Below are 24091 nucleotides of genomic sequence, written 5' to 3' on the forward strand. Positions count from 1 at the left end.
TTCTTGCTTCAGCTACAGAGTTAAAACATAAAAGTTACTATTTTAAATTTAAAAAAAAATAAGAAAGTATAAGAACAACCCATGGTCAGATACAGCTTTGAGATCCTGATTCTCAAAGTTGGGATGACACTTAATCACCCATTAAAAATAAATTCCTAGTATTTCTCTGCTTTAACTACTGTGCATTTAATACCTGAAGTCCCTGTAGATGGATTTGATGGTGATTTCTGAAAAGATGACTCACACTCAAGAATGATCTACACCTTAAATAACAAGTATAGGGATGAATTGAGAGAGGAGCATTGAAACATACAGTCTATCACATGTAAAATTAAATAGCCAGTGGAAATTTGCTGTATGACGCAGGGAGCTCAAACCCAATGCTCTGTGACAACCCAGAGGGGTGGGATGGGGTGGGAGGTGGGAGGAAGGTTAAAAGAGGAAGGGGATATATGTATACCTACGGCTGATTCATGTTGATATGTGACAGAAACCAACACGATATCATAAAGCAAGTATCCTCCAATTAAAAATAAATTTAAAAAATTATAAATAACAGAACAAAGTTAACATTAATTTACAAAAAGAAGTATAGTGACCAAGGCTTAAAAATTAGGACATTCCTCAGAAGCATCTGCAATTATGGTTTCAAAATGATATGTGTATGGCTGCATGTCTTCCTTGGAGTATAGTCCAACAGCTTCTGCCAAGAAATTTAACCTCATTTATTGATGGATTCGCAACAGGATTTGGCCAAGTTGAGAGATTTACTAATATTGTTAAAGCTCACATTTATTAGAACAAAGATCTTTTTTTCCCAATCAAAACTAAAGTAATCAGCTATTGGGACCTTTTAAGTCATTATAAATTGTCTTTTCATTGCTCAAGATACTGCGGTTTTGTGTTTTTTTTGTTTTTTTTTTTAATCCCTATAGGTAGTCAAAGCAGAAAAAAAATATGCTAAGAATTCCAATAGAAAAGACATGCTGGAAACACAAAGGCTGTCAAAGGACATGTAGGTCAGTTCATGAAGCAGGATGGGGATCTCCTAGATCATTAGCACTAAAGTTCACACCGTGGTGAATACACAACCAGACTTTACAATTCAACGTGAACATGCTACTTTGATTTAAACACACTAAACCTATTAATACAGGAACTTCCATGACCCCTTTCATAAAAGTTCACGCTAACGCAGATTTTATCTCATTGCCAACTGACAGACTCAATGATACTTCTTACTTTAAATATTCACAACTTTCACTTCATCAGCCTTAACCCTGGGAAACTACTGCCGCAACAGTGAAATTGGGAGAAGTGCTTTACATCTAAGGAACACAAAGTTTCCACGTAGATTCAGTATCACTGAAATTAGGTAATTCCACACACTTGTAAAACTTAGTCCTGTATGCGCTATTACCAAGCAAAGATGATCAATATTTTTCTGTAATTTAAAATTACTATAGTGAACTAGCTAAATATCTTAAGTTCTTAAAAACAGAATCTCTGTCTGGGCTTGTATTCTACCTTTGATGGTAAAACATAAGCATTCCAAAAACTCACGTTAATTTAAAATTAGTCTTACTTTGTATTCTGGAATTGACAAAAGGTGGAGAGAGATTGTCATGTGACCCAAGGTCCCTGCTGGTCATGTGGTCATAGGGAGTCCCATCTCCATAGTTCTGTAAATAAAATAACAGATAAGTTTACATTTGCCATGAATCAATCAGCACGGAAGTCTGACTACTGACATCTCTCTGAACCAAAGAAATTGGAGCCCACCATTCTCACCCCAGCACCTTATTATAGGAAAGCTGCATCTTCACAGGTACAGTGCATAAGAAGGGCTCTAAAGTTTGCAGAGTTCACATTTTCCCCGAAATCATAGTGAAGCTGGGGGAATAATAATAATGGAGCCAATTGCACCAAGTTATTACAAGCAAATGAAATAATGCAAGTAAAACACCTGAGACGTATAAAATATATTGTAAATCGTAATTATTATTTTGATAAGCCCACATTATTTTTAAAAAAAGAGAGCAAAATGTGCTATGGGAAAGTTACTCATAACCTGCAACAAACTGCCTTTGGAAGGCAAAGGTAGGACCTTGTAAACAGCAGCATTTGGTTTTATGAAATTGAAATTTCAATGTTTTGTTATAGACGTTATTGTGGTTGTAAAAGAATTGGATCATTCCATAAGCAACCAGCTACACAAAAACGTTAAAATGATTACAACAGGACTATAAATGAATATCAGAATTTAAGCATAAATTCTGGATTTGGACAAGTATGCCACAAAAAACAGTTTTAAAGCAGACGGTAATCTTTGGAAATTTCTAATTACTATGATCATCTCATGGTTTAAAGGGGAATTTTAAATTAAAATAAGGTTTTTAAACTGCTCAGTCACTTGCTTTTAATGGAGGAGTTAGATAACATACAGGAAAGAGTTAAAATCATCTAAATGACAGAGTTCAAATTTTAGGTTACTGGAGGAGCCTGGAAGGCTGCAGTCCATGGGGTCGCTGAGGGTCGGACACGACTGAGCGACTTCACTTTCACTTTTCACTTTCATGCATTGGAGAAGGAAATGGCAACCCACTCCAGTGTTCTCGCCTGGAGAATCCCAGGGATGGCGGAGCCTGGTGGGCTGTCGTCTCTGGGGTCGCACAGAGTCGGACACGACTGAAGTGACTTAGCAGCAGCAGCAGCAAGGTACATAAAGTGACCAGAAAGGAAAAAAAGAGTCATGCTGCTCAGCTGGTTGCACTGTCCATAAAGACTAAGTCAAATTTACTCAGAGGTATCAGTTGGTATGTTAGCCAAAGGGCAGAATCTGCCCACATGAAAAGGACAGATACTGTATGAAAAATGAAAACGTACATCCCTTCACTAAAGAAGCGACAGAAACCTTAAGGTTCCAAACTACCCCGTTTTCAACCGCCTTTCCTCGGCTATAAAAAAATTAACTTGAACGATACTGTGATGGGATGTTGCCAGTACATCAGGGCATAAAAGGATGTCACATTTTAAACATATATCATTGCTCTTACACTCACTTGTTCTATACCAGACACTGCATAATACTAATTATCGTTTATTAAGTATGCTCACCCTACAGAGTTATTAAGAGCTTAATATACATTATCTAATTTAAACGCCAGCACAGTGTTTCAAGATGACTGGAAATATCACCACTTGAAGATGAGAAAAAAGAGACACCTGCCCCCTGGCTGTCCCATACAAGCCAGCCACAATAAGCTGTCTCATGCCAGCTCGCTGCATTTAGAAAATACAAATTACAAAATATTGAGTCAAAGTTATCCACCAATGAATTCCCTGGAGAAAAAAAAAAGGCCAGACGATTCATGAAAACCAAATAAGAGTCAGGACAATCCTAATGATCCTCCCTCTCAGAAGAACGACTGAAAGAGCTATGTGTTCTATTAAAATGAGAAAGCAGAAGACATTAAGTTCATGCGAATGAACTCAACAAGCGAGGGACATTCTGTCGTCTCCTACACTTGCTGTCAGGGGAATGGATTGATTTCTGCAAGTGAAGACTGTAATGTGAGGAGGAGGAAAGACTTCCTCAACCCATCCATATAATGTGGGAGAATCTGAAACTCGACAGCTGGTGCAAAGTCTCAGCGAAGTTCCTGGTAAGCCGAGAGCCCTGGCTGTACCCTGAGACCAGAGCATGAGCCCCAAGGCCAAAGAACAGGTGGAAATGCCCAACACGGCTTGCAGAGACGGCCTCCTTTGGACAGCTTGATTACCTTCCTTACCTCTTACGCCAAAATACAGACCACCCTCCACCCCAAATGTGTGTGAACACTTACAGTAAAATGTGCCCCCACTCCCTGGCCCTGCAGAACGTTTCATCTATCTATACAGCTGCTTGGGGGAGGGCCAGCTGTTTTGTGTGGTCTATGTCTACTTTTAATCTGGAGTTATATGTATTGTTATAAAAACTGGGAGGGATTTCAGAAGGCCTAGCGATGACTCCATTAAAGACAGATTATATATGTAAAATCGTTCACATTTGAGTTAGAAGGAACAGGAAAGATCCTCTGGTTCAACTTCTTCATTTTACAAAGTAGCAGTCTGAGGCCCAAGGAAGTGAAATGACACACCCAAGGTCATACACGTACAAACACACGCATGGCCTAACCACCCTACTCACACCCTACTCACACCCCATGCCATGGTCTTCACATGACACCCTAACAACCAAAAGCCTTGGACAGGAGTAGCAAAAATCTGCAAGCGAATAAGACATGTGCAGTTAAGTACAAGCAACTTCTTTTCCAAATGACTTTGCGCCATGGTGTGTAAAATACAAGACTGACTTAAGGAACACTGACAAATGAGCAAGTCTGAAGAATAAGACTTCGTCTAAATCAGATCGTATCCGTTTACTTTGAAGTTTAAGGATTTGGGGTTGTGTGTGTTTTAAAAATAAAAGCTACTTTCAAAAAAAAAAAATTAAATGAACGAACCCACTGGTGACCAAAGGCACTACTGGTGGTGGGACAATCACGTGTTTACAAAGTGGAACCGACACAGACTTATTATGCAGATGATACTGGAAGCTGCAACTGCACAGGATGTCTTCAGAATTATTCAGTGACCTATTTACACCAATATATTACAGGGATACTAGGAATTTTTTTTTAAGTTGCACCACCTACAAAAAATAGCTTTCTGTTAACACTGGATCAGTAACTGGCAAAGCAAGGCCAAATGTTTAATGAAGGGGTTGTCTTCTGGTTAGCCAAAGTAGAAGGGGTGTCAAAGTCAATAATAACACCCAATAAGAGCATGAAAAAAATGCCAAACAGAAGCTGATCCTCATTAAACTCAGTCCGCATATATAGCCATGCAGATGTGTGTCAGGGAGAAAAAACTCACCTTCAGTTTGTCAATTTACATATTAGGATGTCTGCTTGTGGGGAAAAGATTAGATATACTTACCCTGGACGGGCTTGGATGTCCTCCACTCCCCCAGGACCCTGAGCTACTTCTGTCTTCTACATCTAGGGACAAGAGAAAAATTCTTTAGGCTTTCTTGCAATAATTCTTTCTTTTTGTATATGCACTTTCAAATTAATGTTTCAAATTAATCTCCTGTTGCCTTTAATTAAGAATCAGGCACGAGGCTACCATGATGATAGTAGCTTCTGACCCAACTACTTAAATTAACTCATTTAAATTCACAGCAGAAACGAACTGGACCCTCAGGAACCAGAGGTATGAACATAAAAATTTCTTCCATCCTTCACAATGTTTCATAGCCTCAACTTTTATCAACCTGAAATTGCACTTAAAATCTTACTAAAATCTTTTGGACAGGTTAAGTTAAAACTACACTAACACAACCTTAATATTCACACATACACAAAAGTTAAATCAGGTAAATATCCATACTATTAATATTATTAATATTAGCGGCACACCTGCCATAACGCTCCTAGACACTTTCGGCCCTCTTACCAGCTCAGACAAGCCACTCGAGGCCTACCCACCAGAGGACAGACGTGCAGGAAAACACGTAAGATGAAAAAGGACATTAACAGTCTATTTCCACCAGGACATCACAAGGCTATCAAGAGACTTTTTAAGTTTCTTAGGACCACACCATCTCAGTCTTTTTTTTTTTTTTTTAATAGGCACAACACTTGGCCTACAGTCCTTAATCTGGACAATGAGATGTGGACACGAAAGTTGTTAAAGCAATGTTTTATTTTGACAAATTATGGCAAAATGACCTGTGTGAACTCCCAGAAGGCTGGGATTCTCTAGGCCCTGTACCAGCGAAGTTCTAACGCTGACCAAATTCGAGATGCTTCTTCAGCGCTTCAGGTGCAAATACGAAGGAAGGGGAGTCTGATGGCTAAGTTCCCACGTTCACTGCTCAGAACATAAAAGTGCGCGCAAGATCAGTCACTCTAAATTTAGAAATGGCTTTGAGATTTTTGATGAAAGGCCCTTTCTGAGGATAAAAATTTCACTGTTCTATTATCTTGATGATGGTGGGTAACAGACGGCCATCACAAGCTTCCTCTGACAGGACTGGAGGAGGAGGTGTGAAACTTCGGCTCAGGAGATGTACTCCCATGGACCATGTTTTCTAACATTTCAGTAATACTGTTTCTTAATGCACTACTGTCCTTCCCTTAATTACTCCTATTTTATTATCAGCAGAAGTGATCATAGTATAATTAACTGACTTATTTGGGGATCCAGTAGAGGACATGGTGTTTTAGAATATTAAGAGAGGGACTAGAAACAGCAATCAACAACTAGGACCACTAAACGTGAAATCTTTTTTGACAAATATCGTTTCAGTTACTTTGGAAAGTTCTTCCAAAGAGAATGCAAATGCAAAAGCTATCCCCTGCAGATAGCTAAAATCAGTGCCTGCATGGGACTTCCCTGATAGTCCAGTGCTTAAGACTGCACTTCCACTGTAGAAGGCAAGGACTGGATCCTTGGTCAGGGAACTAAGATCCCGCATGCTGCATGTTGCAGACAAAAATAGAAAAGAAAATGAAATTTAAAAAAATTTTTCAATAATCAGTGGCTGTGAGCTTTAAGAGATGTCATGCAAGCTCTGAAGAGGAAGTCTGCAGAAAAGGTACAATACTTTCCAAATTTGCTGTTTAACAACCCAAGCTCCTAGCCCATCTACTGTGAAACTGGGGGACGTATATATAAAAGTGACTTGAACTCTGGGGACTGTCACACAAGTAAGTTTTGTAGCCTGCCTGGTTCTCGTCATCCTTAACACCAAATCAAATTTGTTTTCACACACACACACATACACAAAGATATAAATGACAAAACCTATCAACCAGAAGTCTGCACATCTTGACTTCCTTCTCACCTGAAACAGCCAACCTGGATTAATTTGAGAGGTTTTCCTCTTAAACTTGGCCCCAAAAGTAATGAAGGAACAGCAGTGAATCTCTACGTCTACCATAGGATTCTGTTTTATTTGGACCCATTTAATCCATTTTCAAAAAGGATTTCAAACATGAAAGGAAGGCAGAGACAAGCAGGAAAGGGAAGCATAGTACTTCCCAGTCAGTAGTTTTGCCCTAGGGGTGATTATGATCCCCAGAGGGCATTTGGCAATGTCTGGAGACATTTTCGGTTGTCACAACTTGGCAGGGCATGGAGGCGGGGCAGAGCTAGTGGCATCAAGTGGTTAGAGGCCAGGGACGTTGCTAAATGTTTTGTGCATGTCAGAATACCCGCACAACACAAAATACCCTGGTCTCAAATGTCAACTGTGCCAAGGTTGAGAAGTCCTCTTCTAAAGGACAAATTCTATTAAAGAGCAAAAAGGAAGAATCGAGCTGGAAAAAAAAAAGATGTCCTAGAATTTGATTTATAATGAATACAGTCTCTTACTAAATACACAGTGAAGTTATCTGAGCCCAGATTTAAGCCAGAGTGTTTCAAGAGATGTTCCTATACATCTTCTGTCCACAGAATAAAGGGAAAATGATGGTCAACCAAGCAGGCTGCTAATTAGCAGGCAAATAAAACACATCAAAACTTGAGTATTCCCAACTGGGCAATTTCAAAAGCGAGCAATCCACTAATTAAAAATGCTGGAAGTCTAGCTTTTTCAAAACAGGTTAAATACTGGCTGGTTTCCTTCACAAATAGATTCCCACCCAATCAAATCTGACTGCTCTTTTCCCATTCTTTCCCATTTCCATCCTCTTCATTTCCTGATCTCACGCTGCTGTATCTTCTTTTAGTCTTCCTTCCTCTTATTGCTCTTTTTAACAGGCTTTTCCTTCAGTGGCCTCCTGCAAATTGAGAAGGTAAGGACACCTCTCTTGCCCTCCAAGACTTAACAGAACAATTGTATGACTTCTGATATTTTTTATTTGAAAGAATACCTGTACAACGGGTGCTCCTTGATCCAGGGCAAGAAGATTCAAAGCTATAGCATGCACTGAATGTAAACATGTTATTTTTAAGACATTTGTTTCCATCTTCCCTCCCACTGAGCTTCATCAGACCTGCCAGTAAGTCAGCAAGCATTTCCTCAACAAGGATCTCAGTCCATCTCAAAGTGTGCCTGAGGACTGCCTATGTCCAATCACCTGGTGTGCTCATTTCAAAATCAGCATCCTGGGGTCCACTGCAGACCTACTGATCCTGGATCTTTGAAGGTGGGGCCAAGAAAACTGTCTTTAACGAGGTTTTCAGGTAATTTTCGTGTACACAGGAGCTTTGAGAACCACCAACCTCCTCTGGAAACACAAGACAGATGCATGCCCTACCCCGCCACCCACTGCCTAGCTCACATCCCGTCCTAAAATCCTTGCCCAGGTGGACGGTTTCTGCAGCATTCAGTCCACATTCCCGGCGCATCTACACCCAGACTCACTCTCTATGTAAACCTTGCACGTGGCCTACACGTGGCCATCCCCTGCTCCTAGTGGTGTACCTGGGCACCGCACACACTTCCTACCTCCAGGTATTTGTACCCGCTATTCCTTCTGCCTGAGCTATTTTTTATCTCTCAAAAAAATAATACTAGTTAGTATTTTGTGAACTTAAATATGCCAGACACTGTGCCAAGCACTTCAATACACTACCAGTATCTCCATTTTATCTTGGAGGAGACTGAGGCTTAGACGGGACAGAAAACCCTCCCAATGTGACAGCAGATGGCAGAGCTGGCAGACACAGGACCTGACCACGTTCAAGTCAGGAACATTCTCCACCACGGTCAAGGTCTCCCCGATAAGCAGCTCAGGTCTCTCTACAACCAGCTCGACCATAACCGCCAGTCCCTTCTTCCCATGGATGTATTTACTTTTGGAGTTTATATCCACTCTCGTGTCCACAAAAAGATTATAGAATGAATACAACACAAATATATAAACCCGGGTCTCATGCACTGCAAACAGATTCTTTACCATCTGAGCCACCAGGGAAGCCCCAGTCTTGTGTCCACAGAAGATTACTGAATGTATACAACACAAATACATAAAAAGAAATATTTGAAGACATCAGAGAGGCTGGAAAATAAAAACAGGAGAACAATCGGGCCATATGTATGATGAGCTTATCAAAAATGTACACTGTGGGAGTTTCCTGGTGGTCCAGTGGCCAAGACTTTGTGCTCCCAATTCAGGGGACCCAGGTTCGATCCCTGGTCGGAGACCCAGATCCCACATACCACATCTCGCAACTAAGAGTTCAGATGTCGTAACTAAAGATCCTACATGTCACAACTAGGACCCAGTGCAGCCAAACAGATAAGTATTTTAAAACAAAAACAAAAAACTTAAAACATACACTGTGATGGATGAGATATTTGTGAGAGAGGGGTCAAAATTCTAGTGGGCAAAGAGTAAAACAAGATTCATAGCCTTGGATTAAAATACCCAAACTGTTCAGGAAAATCATTAAGGGAACACAGTTACAAATGAAAAACTGCCCAAGATAGAAGCTGCGTGAATACTGAGTTCTCACGTCTCCCTTGTTCCTGCGTGAATACTGAGTTCTCATGTCCCCCTTGTTCCTGCATGAATACTGAGTTCTCACGTCTCCCTTGTTCTGCTGTCACTCTCTATCCAAGATGGGACACGTAAGAGAAAGACAACCACCTGGGCGGAAGGAGGCAAAGGAAAAAAAAAGTGGAAGATAGCAATTATTCTTCCGAAAGACTGACGTGGGCTCAATTGTTTCTAATTTCTTTAGACAAGGACAGGCTGAGTAATGTCCATGGTTTTGACAGTTGCTTTAGGAGGCAATCTGACCATCTACAAATTGTGATTTTACTTGAGTAGTTCTGCATAAGCCCCCTCTAAAATGCCTGACATTTCAACACTAAAACACAAAAGCAAAGCGTGGGTAGAATGAGGATCAAACGCTCCTTTTAGAGAAAAGATACACAGAGATGAATTTTAATTTTCATGATTTCCCATCCATACTCATTGGTTATTCAAATCTCCACTTTATGTGGACAGTGAGATCAAAACTATCCATAGACTGGACCAATGTCCGAAAGCACAGAGCTGGAAAAAAGACCTAGATTTCAGCCACAGACTGCGTTAACCAGCTCTACGGCCTGAGCCAGTCACCGGACTCTCTGAACTCATTGTTGTCAACTGTAAAATAAGTAGTTTTGATTTCCATTCTTAGAAATAGGGCAGCCTAGTATAGTGGAACAACTCTGCCACAAAACACTAAGTGCAGTAAATCAGAGAAAAGACAAATATCATGTGATGGGGCTTGTACGTGGAATCTAGAAAGTGGATACAAATAAACGTATTCACAAAACTGGAACAGACTCAGAGACACAGAGAACAAACTTATAGTTTCCAAAGGGGAAGGTGGGAGAGGAATAAACTAGGAGTTTGGGATTAATATACACACTACTATATATATATAATGTGTTTCCTAGGTGGCTCAATGGAAAAGAATCCACCTGAAATGCAGGAGACATGGGTTAGATCACTGATGGGGGAAGATGCCCTGGAGAAAGAAATGGCAACCCACTCCAGTATTCTTGCCTGGGAAATTCCATGAACAGAGTAGCCTGGTGGGCTATACAGTCCACAGGGTCAAAAAAGAGTCAGATATGACTTAGCAAGTAAACAACAACAACAAAAACTGTAAAACAGATAACCAACAAGGACCTAGCACAGGGAAGTATACACAGTATCTTCTAAGAATCTAAAAAGGAATATATACACACACACACACACAAATGTATAAGTGAACTACTCTGCTGTACTCTGAAACCAACACAACACTGTGGATCAACTATATTTCAACAAAAACTTATAAGTCAATAAATACTCATGGCTTTTTAAAAAAATCACTAAAAAATGATGGATTAAAAATTTTTAATCTTCTAAACCCAAATGAACTGACAAGATAGTAAGGAAATATCCAGCCAAAATCGAAGTGAAGGCTGGAACCCACAGGGGAAGAAGACATTTTTTTGCCCTGAGGACAACTGCCAACCTAGAAACTGTAATGGCCTCTTGGGTCAAGAACAAAAGTGAAAACTCAGCATCCACCCAGAGCAGGTATCTAATAGGAGAGAAAGGAATAATAAGGTTTCCAACCTCAAGGAATGATTACCAAAGTACACAACCGATACTTGTTAGACACGTGGCAGAGTGTGCGTGCGTGAGTGCTAAGTCGCGTCAGTTGTGTCCGACTCTTTGTGTCCCCATGGACTGTAGCCCATCAGGCTCCTCTGTCCATGGGATTCCCCAGGCAAGAATACTGGAGTGGGTTGTCATACCCTCCTCTAGGGGCTCTTTCCAACCAGGGATGGAACCCGCATCTCTTACATCTCCTGCATTGGCAGGCAGGTTCTTTACCACTAAGATAATCAAAACACATAAGCAGGCAAACTGTGGTTTATTCAAGGAAATCTGAGTTTCACATTTTTATGGCTGTTTGTTCTGCTTAGTGGGTCTGAGATTTTCAAATAATCTCCTGGATTTTCACAACAGCCAATATGTTTGAAGTAATCAAATCCCACCTTCTCCATGAACCCCCCCTACAGCACGAACATGGTGAGAATTCAGTGAGCCTTAGATTTGAGGGACTTCATTTACCTTTCAAATATCCTCTTTCCATCTCACCATTTCAACATAACTCTGTATGCTATATAAATGATATGCTGCCAAAAGTTACGTCTGCTTACCAGAAGTCCAAGGTAAGAACACAGACTGAATATTATATAAGTTAACCTTGATTTGAAATAAACAAGTGTGAGGGTTACCTAACTGTTGATTTGGGGCAGCTTTATGTATCCATCCCTTCCTCATTGAGAAACCAGAACATGCCAAACCACCAGGGTCCTACAGTTTCATGAAGTCAGAACAACCAAAGTGGTATTCTCTGCTGCCCTAAAGCTCTACAAATTCCCACTCTTGTAGAAACATACGGATTTCCTGATAAAAGCTTTTACACACTCAGAATGCTTCAGGAGGTTGAGATTGAGTTCTTCCTGGAAAGACAGTCATTCTGAGGCATGTGGAAGTCTACACGGTCTTAAGTCCTTCTCTCTGCAATAACAGACACTATTAAATCTCCTCCACACCCTCACGGAGACTCACAGACTGCATACATCTGTGGCTCCTACTAATTTCCTAGTCCAGGAAGAACCCTTGGCTGAGCCCTCCACACAAACTGAGATGGCATATGCTCCCCGTCAGTGCCAGATGAATTTAGAGTTCAAAATATTTCATCAGCAAAGAGCGTGTTAAGGATGCGCACATTTTCATTAGCACCCAGTATAAGAAGAAGCCTAAGTACAGTGATCTGAGGTCCAATTTGAGTCCAAGGACAGAGGCAGGAAGAGCTGAGGAGCTTCAGATATTGACAAGGACCACACCACCAAGACCACTCCTTTCTGCTTCTGTAAGAAACAAGACAGGCTCCAGAAGGAGTAATCTAAGCAGTGGCGAGAAACTTCCAGCACTTTCCCAAATCTGACTAAGCAAAAGATGATGACTGTGGTGATGCGTCCCACACAAATTTTAAGATACTTCAAATACAAAGAACAGGGACCTGGGCGTTCCATTTTCAGAGCATTGTCCACCTGGCATCTCAGTGCTCGTGGATTTCCCTATTAAATAAATTTGAGAATTCAAAGGTCAAGTATCAGATTATATTATAGGTCATATACATAAATATATAAATAGTATAAGGAAAGGTAAAATATGGATACACTGGGAGGGAAAGTACAGTAGGAAAATCTGTTCAGAAAGGAATTACTGAAAATTTTAGCTTTTATTAACCACCGAGTTAAACTTCCATTAATACATTTTTTGAAACAGTGCAACAATATTACTTTCCTTAAGTTCAAGATAAACTATTTTTCAAAAATGAACACTAAATAATCTCAGGTGATTAAAATATGGAGTTAATTGCACTTTACAGTACTGTTAAACAGGAAAAGCATTTTCATATAACATGATATTAAGATAATATGGAGGTAACAAAATAAAACATGTAACAATTATGTTATAAATGTCAGTGGGGCTTCATATTCTGAAACTCAGAAATCTTGAAAATTCAAGGTGAGTAGACAGTTATATTATGAAACTGAGACAAAAGTAAGCGAACTCTTTATATAAATCCATATAACTTGGAAGTATCATGATAATCTAACTTGAATAATATTCTAATTTGAATAACCTAACATGAAATACAGAACTTCCATTTCAAATGTTTGAAACAAATCAGTCAGGGTCTTCCTATTAAAGAGAAGGTCATCCTTTTCAGAGCTCATCTCTTCAAGTTAGGTCCCAAAAAGAAGAGAAGCCACGAATAACTGAGGCAAGACTATAATAATGTGAGTAGTAGGAACAGACACCTCCTTTGACTGTGAAATGTAACTGGTCTAAAAGTTACTTAATAAAAATCAATTTTACTAAGATAGTGTTCTTGGAAGCTAGACATATTTCAAATCAGGTAAGAAGAAATTGAAAATAAAATCAGCATACCATTTAATTCCAATATTAAACAGATAAGCTTCAAAGTACCTAAATTAAAAGTGAATATTAATAACTTGGGGAAGTTTTTAAACTAGATGTTTAGTACCTTTTCAAGATGTATTTACAAATGAACGTCACAAAGTGTGAGAAATAAAAGGCAAATACTTCAGAAAACAAACATGAAACAACACAGAAACACATCTCAAATCTGCTTCATTCTGGGACTTCCCTGCTGGTGCAGTGGCTGAGAATCCGCCTGCCAGTGCAGGGGACGCAGGTCCGATCCCTGGTCTGGGAAGGTCCCACATGCCGTGAGGCAGGTGAGCCCGTGGTCCACACCTCCTGCCAGCTGCGCTTCCACAGCAAGAGGTGCGATGAGCAGCCGGCGCATCTCACTGGAAAGCAGCATCCACTCGCCACAACGAGGGACGAGCCCGTGCACAGCCACAAAGCCCCAGCGCGGACAGAGATTAGACAGATAAATGAACATAGATACATACGCTTCGTTTGTAAATAAAACAGAACATATATCACTCTGATAACAAGTACATGTAATTATACCAGAGTTTTCCAAATCTGACGGGGACAACAGAGGATGAGATGGTTGGATGGCATCATCGACTCGACAGACATGGGTTTGGGTGGACTCCGGAAGTTGGTGATGGACAGGGAGGCCTGGCGTGCTGAGGTTCACAGAGTCACAAAGAGTCGGACACAACTGAGCGACTGAACTGAATATTTATGGTGCAAAATCCATAATACTGTAATGACTTAAGACGTACAAACTGATATTTTAAATGCCTATTTGATCAATAATTTATTAAATTTATTCCAATAAAGGAGAAAAAAGAGCCAAGATGAAACACGTAACAGTTTTCTCTTTTCCTCTTCTCCCCTCTACCTCTTCTCTCCCTGGGGTGTCATTTGTGAGGCTCTGGGAAAGGGCTGCTGGCTTAATTGAAATATTTGTAGGCTGTAATTGCTCTGCAAAGCCACAATGGTCCACTTCTCCCAAATGGCATCCGCTGTTCCTCTTCATTTTTTCTTCTGTTTCCTTTTATACTTTAACAAAATCTGCCCCTCCTGCTTCTTCCAGTCTTATCTCATCTTGCCCTTTATTCTGAATGCATAACTAATGCCAGGGAAGCCAAACAGCTTTAAATATTCAAAAATCTTCCCTAGAATCCAGTCCTCTAGCCCATTCCCTTTTGCTTACAATAATAACTCCCATAAATGGACTCTCAGTTTATCTTTTCAACATCCCAACCTTCCACCTGTGTTTAACACAGCAGCCTCTGACCTGACAATGACAAGCAATCAATCTTACATGTTATCTTCAGGGGTCATGTCTCAGTTTTAGGCCAATTTTCTTTGTATTTAGGCTCAAATGTGCAAACCACACTATATTACTCTGCAAAACATCAATGAGAAGGCTTAATTAAGTAACACTGACAGATAAATCCATTTCTTTCGCAGTAATCAAATCAAAGCAGGTTGACATAACACAGGAACTTAATACAGTTATTCCCTTGTAATTGGAAAAAGGCCCTTTACTTCTCATTAAAGCAATCTTCTGGGTATTGGCATAATAAGAAGGCTCAGAGCTTTAATACTGCCCTATAAAAGTCTCAAGATACAGACCCCTTAAGCAAACAAGCCAGATTATCTAATTCCTTGATCACAGCAGAACATGTAGTTCCCACTGTTTTAAACTACTAATTCTTTATCTCTGTTGCAATTAAAAAGAGGTAAATCAGTATCAAACACATACAATGGAAATCTGCAAAAATGCATAAACTGTTTACAGTTTTAGAAGTCTGTCTCCACATGTATTTCAATGGAAGCAATCCATTAAAAATGAATTTGAAATACTTTATAAATGTAAAGCTGTAATAGCTTGGATGGGGGGAAAATCTTTTTATTTTACTTAATGGGCTCAACAGGATATATTTTACCTAAATTTGCAGTCTGATATTCAACCATACAGTACAACTTTGGCAAGCAGAATTGTGAGAGAATGGAATCTGAATAAGAACATTTAATTTTTGTGGTAATTGAAGAACACTAAGTCATCTGGTCAACCAGAGGCTTCTCCAACCCAGGCTAAAGCCCAGAAAGAATGCAACAATATTATACTACGTTCATCTCCCCAAACTAAACAAAATCAATTTTCACCCTTTCACTACAATTTTGAGGGCGTTTCTGTTACTTATCCCTTGGTGCCTTATCAATCTCAAAATGAGTCCAGCAACTCTTCCTGAAAGGATAAAATATAATCTAGGGTTGTGATTCCACAATGTGGCTGACTATTAAAAGACCCTGGGAACCTTAAAATTAAAAAAAAACCACAGGTATACTAGCCCCACTAGAAACTAATCAAGAAAAGATCAAGGGTTGAAATTGAGGAAAATATATAGTTTCAAATTGTACTGTTTTTCTGCTTTTTTTGTTTTAAAAAGTTTTTAATTATAATGCAGGGCAAACTATGTAATTTGTTGTTTCTGAACCATCTGTAAACAGGAGTCATCAATCACATTTATTGATGCCTGAATATTTCTGGGTGCATTTCCTAAGAACAAAAATAGTATAGTTACCAAAATAAGGATATCTACCATTCATATAATACTTTCTCCATATTCCAATTTGGCATTTCCCCCTTTTGTAGAGGACTCAGTCCAGGATCACACAATGCTTCTAATAGGTCTCTTTCACCCATTTTAATTGGAAACAGTTCCTCAGTCTTTTCTTTTTGTGATATTAGTGTTTTTGAAGAATACAAACCAGTTATTTTATAGAATGCTTCTCAATTGGGGTTTATCTTATGCTTCCTTATGAGTATAATTCAGGTGGCTATAATACTACAAAAGTGGCCTTGAGCCTTTCTAGAACATCACCTGCAGAGCCGCAGGATGGCCTGGTGGTCCTTTCCTCATTTGTTATGCTGTTTCAATCACCTGCTCAAGGTACCGTGGGAATTCTCCACTGTATAATTACACCTCTTCCCAGTGTAACTAATCAGCCATCTATGGGGAGATTCTCTTAAGGCATTAGAACTAACTTTTAATCATGTGCTTATGGAAAAAAAAATTAAAATACAATAGTGTATAAGTAAAAAGGGAAAATCTCCTTCATATACACTCTTCCCACCCTGATATTAAGATAACCCAGAACGGTTTCCTAGGCAGTCTTACAGAGCCTTACAGAGCTTCAGGTCTGTGATCAGCTGGTTTTTAAAACCACAGAAATGAAGGATAATACAAGCAAAACTTGACTGAAGTTTCTTTTCTATTTCAATGGCTAAGAAACAGTCCTCAATTGTTGACATGTACCCTAGTGACGTTTCATGGGACACGATTATTTGCTGTAGCTTTGTGACCTAGGCAGAGGCACGCAGGGCAGGAACTAGAATAAATGAAGACATGTTATACTATTAACTTTGAAGAAATTCAGCCAAGATGAAGACCGGGTTGAGCAACCCACTTGTGAATCCATGCAATGCAGAAAGCCAAGGTAAATAATCCACCCTGAAGTTGACGCTGCCCTCGATAGTTGTTTGGGGAGTCTTTCCACCACAGTCTATGAACCACAGTGTTAAAAGGAGGCCTGTCATAGCAGCAGCACTGCCCAATTAAAATCAAATGGATAGACAAGGATTCATGACAGACAGAGAGAGGGAAAAAAAAAAAACCTAGTGAGGCTTTTCTAGGCCGGCAAAAAAAAAAAGTAGGAAACACCTACAATTTTTTTAAAGTGAGAAGGAAACTGACACTTTACAAAGAATATAATCTCACATTTTGGGACTGCAGACACAAATGAGCTAGGCACAGCCACAAAGCAAGGTGTAAAGCTTGAACTTGGCCATTGGATAGAACATAAGCATACTAAACAGCACTGAACGAGTTAAATGATGCTAATCACCAGAAGGTGGAAAAGGTCCTCTTTAACCCTGGGATGAAGCCCATGCCATTTTATAAACTGAACAGTGCTGGTGGATTTTGACTCTGACTTATAAATGCGTAGACAATTTTCCTCACAATCCCATTTCAGCCAAATGCCTGGCAGACACTGGCAAAGGTCTTTCATAGTTGGGCTTACATATGTGTGTGTCTGTGTGTACAACATCACAAGACACACACAAATAGTTGGGCTTACAAATGTGTGTGTGTGTGTGTGTGTGTACAACATCACAAGACACACACAAATACAATACACGCTCTTGAAGAGACCGATAGTTTCTCGATACTAATGACAGTGTTTAAAACGGTTCCCAGATGTTGCAACTCATTCCCCTGACATCTCCTTGGTTTTGATCAGTGACTTGTTTTTTGATCAGATTTGAGTCCGTTCACTTAACGGGTTTTAAATTTTTTCTCACAATAACATAACCACACTATGGTATTATGCTTTCTGCTTTCCAAAACAGTTTTTACATTCACCTCGCTTAAAATGATTTATCTGGAATCACTGAAAGTATGAAGTCAGGATCAAAAGAAGGTTCCTCCTTAAGTCTGAGCAGACGAACACCATTTTTCAAAAGCGTGAAAACAAAAATCAAAAGAAATCGGCAGTTATCCTGGATAAAAGAGACTATTCCCCATAAGCCTTATTTTTATCCTTTCATGCTATTACTATTACATCTCTATCAGGTAACAGAATGCTTGCTAAAGTTCATTAAAATACTTGCTAAAATAGCAGAGTTAAGACAGTATCACCATGATTGAACTTTCATATTCAGCAACATATGTTTTTAAGTCATGTCAACAATGACAACAAAATCGCTCATCTCCCTTCTGAGATGCCCTGTAACCCACAGGACACCATTTCACCAGCAAGACACAACTATCTGGCATTGGTCTGAGAAAGATTCAGGGCTGTGACGGCAGGTCTATTATGGCAAAGATGGCTGTACCTTTCCCCAAACCATACTGTTTCTCTGACTTTGACTTTAAAGGCTTTTAAAACACTGTCATAACTGAAAGAATCAAACATACATGTGCATTAAGTTCCTAGTACATTTTTTCAGGGTAAAAAATGGAAATGCATTAGAAAGTAACAATTGGTATTTTCTTAAGCTCATGGGAAGAGCCCCCCTCCCCTTTTTCTTTTCTTTTAGTAGGTCTCAACTTGGATGCAGGCTACCTTTGCCTATCTGATGACCAATGGAGTACTGGTCAGAAAGAGATGAGCTGGTATGATGTACTAGTCTTACAAATTCACTAAGTGGAAGGGTAAAAAGCTGTAACTCTTCTTCAGGAATGGAAGAAATGCCGTTAGTTTGAAAGGAGGTAGAAGCAAAGACCTGAAGGATGACAATAACCAGGCATCTTGAGGGAAAACAAGAAGCAGGGAAGGGGGTGCAGGGGAAGCCAGAGCTGTCAGTAGAGAATAATGATTTATCTGATGAGATTAGCAGAAAGTTTGATTAGCAAAGATGCCTTCTCAACAGCGCAAAGGCTGCAATGTTACTTTAAGATTTCCTTGTAAGAAAAAACCATGCCTGCCAAATGTGGTCTGTAACAGCCCAGGCTAGCTATGAGTGATACAGTGGGAAAATAGCCACTAAGCCAGATTTTATTTGATTTGTACTGATGATTTTTATTAGAATACATGGATCATTGCTTCAACCTTTCCATGTAAAACCAAATCAAATTCAAAAACTCACACATCAGTCACCTAACCTTATGTCATTCCTTCTGCTTTACCCAAGTTGAGCCACATTTCAGCTGATCTGTCCTTGATAAATCGTTCAGCTACTTCAAATTGTTGGGCCAAATTCTGGGAGGCAAGTGGTACACAAAAGAAGCCGTTAAATCTGCAGTTACACATTAGACAGGGGAAAGGAATACCGCACGCCTCCCAAGTCAAGAACGAAATCAGAGAAGTATACGGCCAACGCAAAACGGGACAAGATGACCTCTCTTTATTGTCTCAAATGTATTGTAATTTACCTTTAAAAGCCTCACCCAAGCCCTCAACTCTTCCTCCCTCTTTAATCCAGGCTATCCTGCAGGACACTGCCAAACAAGTGCTCTGAAATTAGAGGCAAGTCCACAATTATGTGGCAATAAGGAGATCTGGTCAGTTTTACAAATCAAACATAATAACCAGTTCTACACATCAAAAACATTATAACCTTTAAGGCAAATATTTTAAATGTTAAACTCCTACATTTGTGGAAAGCCTCTATAAAATGTAGAGAAAGCACCTTCATTAAAAGGAACACCATTTCATTACAGGAAACACTGCCATGGACGTCCAAAGAACAAGTGCCCGGAGCCCACGTCCCCCTGCTCTTTGCCTCCTTTTCTTTTTGCACTGGCTTTTTTTTTCCACCCTCAGTGACACTGCCAGTCTTGAACTAACCTATGAGCAGTAATGATTGCTTGCATATCACTTCTAGTCCACAAATCAGTCCCACCTTCATGATTTCCTTGAGTGTTCTAAACAACTCCTGAAATGAGCACTATCTTCTCTTCTGGGAAGGTGAACAACATTCTGGCCTAAAGGCTATCAACATGTCTCATGTCTTCCAGAGGCGGAGGGTGCCCTGGAATGACACTAGCAATCACCAAACTTCCAAGTCTCTGGTGTAATCCTCGGGGGTAAAAACGGGGTTCACGGGCCAGCCTCCATTCCTTCTTCCCACTGACGACATAGGAAGTCCCTATCTCCCATCCTCCTTTGTGGCCATGTGGGTCACGTGACAGAGATTTGGCCAATAGAACGTGAATCCAACTAACTACTGCCTTTTCCAGGCCTGGGCACTACAACCTTCCTATAATTCTTCAGCCACTTTCTCTTTCTTCTTTGTTCAGACCTAGACAAAGGATCTAGTGTATCTCTCGGAGGCCCTAAGGGCTGGCAGGGCTAAAGCCTGAAAGAACCCACACCTGAAGGACTACAGGGAGCAGAGCCGGACACCAGAGGGCTGTAACTCCTCGCAGTGTCATGCTACTACAGTTGGGGGTGGTTTGTTCCAGCAATTAGCATCCCCTAACCAATGCATCCTCCAAAACAGACTTCCATGAATTCTGGCTCCACGATTCTCTCTTCCAAGCAAAGCAAACATACGCAGTTAGAGCTGGCAGTAGACAGAGCTGTGAAGAAGGGGAAAATGGTCTTTGAACTCTCCTTCTCTCCCTTTCAGACTTGTTTTCCCCTCTTAGCATTTCCTCCCTCTGAGCACCAAATGTTCTCAGGCTGCTCAGTCTCGTCTGTCTCAAGAAAATAAACCCAACAACATGCAGCCGCTGTTCTTCCTTTCAGCCATCATCTCACAGCCATGAGTGGTGAGCTGCTTGCTGCCTGTGTAATTTCGGAGAAATTCTGTAACATCCCGGAGTCTGTATAAACTCATCTGTAAATTGGGAATGGCTATATCCACCCTCCAGTACTGCTGTGATGATTAGAGGTAATTTAGGAAAAATGTCACTCAGGAACCTGGAACACAGCGGAAACTCACCAAAAAAAAAGGTAACTCCTGTTTTGATTATGACTAAGATTTTCATAGAATGACATGTGACAGCAAAATACAAAAGAGAGCTCTTTGATAAACAACAAGGTGCTACTGTATAGCACAGGCAACTATATTCAGTATCCTATGATATACCGTAATGGAGAAGAATATGATAGAGAGTGTGTGTGTGTGTGTGTGAGTGTGTAAAACTGAATCATTTTGCTGTACAGCAGAAATTAACACAACATTGTAAATCAATTATTCTTCCATAAAAAAATGTTTAAGCTATCTCACACCTAAAAAGAAAATGGGGCTCTTTATATCTGAAATACATAACTGAGACCAGGAGAAAAATCATGCATAAATAAAAAGCATCTGCTTATTAAAGAAGAATGAAGATGGAATGTTAGGAAAAGGAGAGTTATAAATGCTAGAATCATCACTTGGAGATACTAGCAATTTAAGGTACAGAAAAGAGAAAACACTGGTAGCCTGGTGAGCTGTATTCGCATTACATTCGTGCTTAACTTCCCAACTCTGTGTTCAATGCCATCATCCTAGTGGCTCAAAACAGGCACTGGTAAAAACATTTACACCATGGAAATTGGCAACCATTACATGTCAGGGCTCTGTCTTTCTTTGAAGAGCAGATTATTAAACATCACCCCACTAATGAAAATAATCATTCACTGTGAGGTATTTTTCTCAACCTGTCTCATTTAATTCTCACCATCACTACTGAGGTAGGCTCATTTTCCAGATGAAAACCCAGGCCGCACCATGTTTAGTGACTGACAAAAAATCTTGTGGCCTGAGATTTCTGCATTAGAAATCAGTCTACTTCTAAGAGCAAAGAGCACCTGGATTTCTTTTTCTCAGCATATCAAACGTATATTCCCCTGAAAACAGAAAGCTATTCCTTGAAAGGATCTGAATTCCAGTAGCCCACCGCCCACCATTCTCATTTTTTCACTGCTCCTCGGCTCACCTGACTTTCCTTCATATACGCCACCTTTCTTACCACACTTTCCTCTACACATCTGATGCAACATTTTGTGCAAGTGTCCTTTCAGGGACCACCCACCACACTGTCTCAAGGAATCTACTTGTGCCAAAGGGCTGGAATCAGTTTGGAATGCTCTTTAAATCAGTGGCTTCTCATGTCCTGAGCAAGGTGATCTATTCTATCTTGGGCCAAGCTGTGGATTGTCCAGTAAGTCTTGGATCTGGGAGGAGCTGGGATTTAGCTCTTGGATTCAGATGAGGTCTCTGGTAACAGTTTCAGTGAGGACAGTCATCAACAGCAGGGACCTGGCTCAATATGTGCTTGGGGGGATGGCGAGAAAAGCCGGGGGTCATCCCCGGGTTTCAGGTGCACCCAGGGGTCCTGGAAGATGCCTTGGTAACACATCATCACTTCTCTTCTGACTGAAGCGTGGCCATCTTACAAAATCCAGAGCCTCCCAAGGACAGAAGAACAAGTGGGTGAAGGCCCAAGAGCACAAGGATCCATCTCCCATGCAGGAAATGGCTAAGGCACACAGGAAGCACGGAGAATCGAGGTACAAAAGTTGAGGAGTCACCAATGAAGAGACGCTGCCTCTGGGTGGGGCCAGAGGCAGACACAGCCACGAACAAAGCACTGCAAAGTTCACTGCATGTTCTAAAGGCTTCGGGGAGGCACATAAAGCAACAGGTTCATATTGGCATTTTGGAAATAGCAGTGGGGATGGTGGGTTACTAAGGTGAGAACTTAGCGCTAAAGAGACTAATTACAAGGCAAGAAACTAGTATTTTATAACTTACTTAAATCTGTATTTGTATATATCAATTTTTTGTATACATAAGAAGGAAACCATAAAACTATCATTAAGGTGTTTTAAAATGTCTTCACATTCCAAAAAAAAGAGGCAAGAAACCACACTTATAATAAAAGTAATAGATAAAGCAGGATGATATTGGGGAAGCAGAATAGTCAAGGCTTAATGACTAACCTGGGAAAAGTAAGGCACAATATTATAGTCAGGGATTATTCCCAAGTTCTGTCTTATGGATATTGGGTAGGTTGGAGGTAGGATTAAAAAAAAAAAAAAGTTTACTTCAGACATTTTGTGTTCCAAATGTCCACTGGTCACCCAAGTATAAAATAGAGTAAAGTAAATGACTGTGAGTCTCAAGTTCAGAACAGAGGCACAGAGATTAAAATCATTTAAGCACAATCTTTTAATTGTGAGTCCCCTTATGGAAAGAATTCACTGACCCAGATAAGTGGAAAGTCTGGAGACAGGGCAGGTTTTAGGTTTTACATACCCAGTGGATCCACCATATTAACAAGGATAAAGATTCCTTTCAATCCTCCACTCTGCCATCTCCCTACCACCTTCATCTTAAAGCTGGAATCCGTCATGATCATAGACTCGCTGGATTTACTTACTTCCTTATCTTCTACTTTCTCACAGAGAGTTCAGTTTACAAAAGAGCAAAATTCCTCCTGAACTTTGCCCGACTGGAATCATCCATGAACCAATCCCTAAAGTTAGGGAATAGCATGCATGAATTTGCATTGACCTCACAGACCCAAATTAAAAACCATGTGGAAGAGTATAGGGTTACCCTGATTGGTTTATTCCAATCACAGCCGCCCCCTGGAGACACAGCAACCCCACACCAATTACACGGATCCCACACTCTAGAGAAGGAGTGACACACATGCTGGTGAGACGAGCACGACTGGAGGAGACCCCCATGCCACGAGGGCACTGCACGACCGTGCACGCTCAGTCGTGAGTCATGCCCAGCTCTCTGCGAAACCATGGACTGTAGCCCACCAGGCCCCTCTGTCTATGGAATTTTCCAGGCAAGAATACTACAGTGGGTGGTTGTTTCCTTCTCCAGGGGATCTTCCTGACCCAGGGATCAAACCCGTGTTTCCTGCATCTCCTACAATGCCAGGTGGATTCTTTACCACTGAGTCACCTGGGAAGCCATGAGTGTATTAGTATAGAATATATATGGCATGCAGTATATAGGCAAATCCATCATGCCACTCCTCTTTTAAATATCTCAAAGTCTTCCTACTGGTGTCAGGAAAAAAGCAACATTCTTAATTATGGACATCAAAGTCATCTTGGTA

General features: G+C 40.4%; 1 protein-coding gene across 11 annotated transcripts in view; it reads right to left on the bottom strand.

The window, feature by feature from the left end:
* The window catches only part of TCF4 (transcription factor 4), a 385601-nt gene that overhangs the window by 250019 nt on the left and 111491 nt on the right, over positions 1–24091 (bottom strand). For all 11 annotated transcript variants that reach the window (XM_027525705.1, XM_027525688.1, XM_027525689.1 and 8 more), the window contains 2 exons: positions 4981–5042; positions 1586–1682 (listed from right to left, as the gene is read on the bottom strand). In XM_027525705.1, coding sequence (XP_027381506.1) covers positions 1586–1682; positions 4981–5042 — 159 coding nt within the window. The remainder of the gene's footprint in view (positions 1–1585; positions 1683–4980; positions 5043–24091) is intronic.

Source organism: Bos indicus x Bos taurus, chromosome 24, assembly GCF_003369695.1.
Source record: "Bos indicus x Bos taurus breed Angus x Brahman F1 hybrid chromosome 24, Bos_hybrid_MaternalHap_v2.0, whole genome shotgun sequence".
Lineage (NCBI taxonomy): Eukaryota > Metazoa > Chordata > Mammalia > Artiodactyla > Bovidae > Bos > Bos indicus x Bos taurus.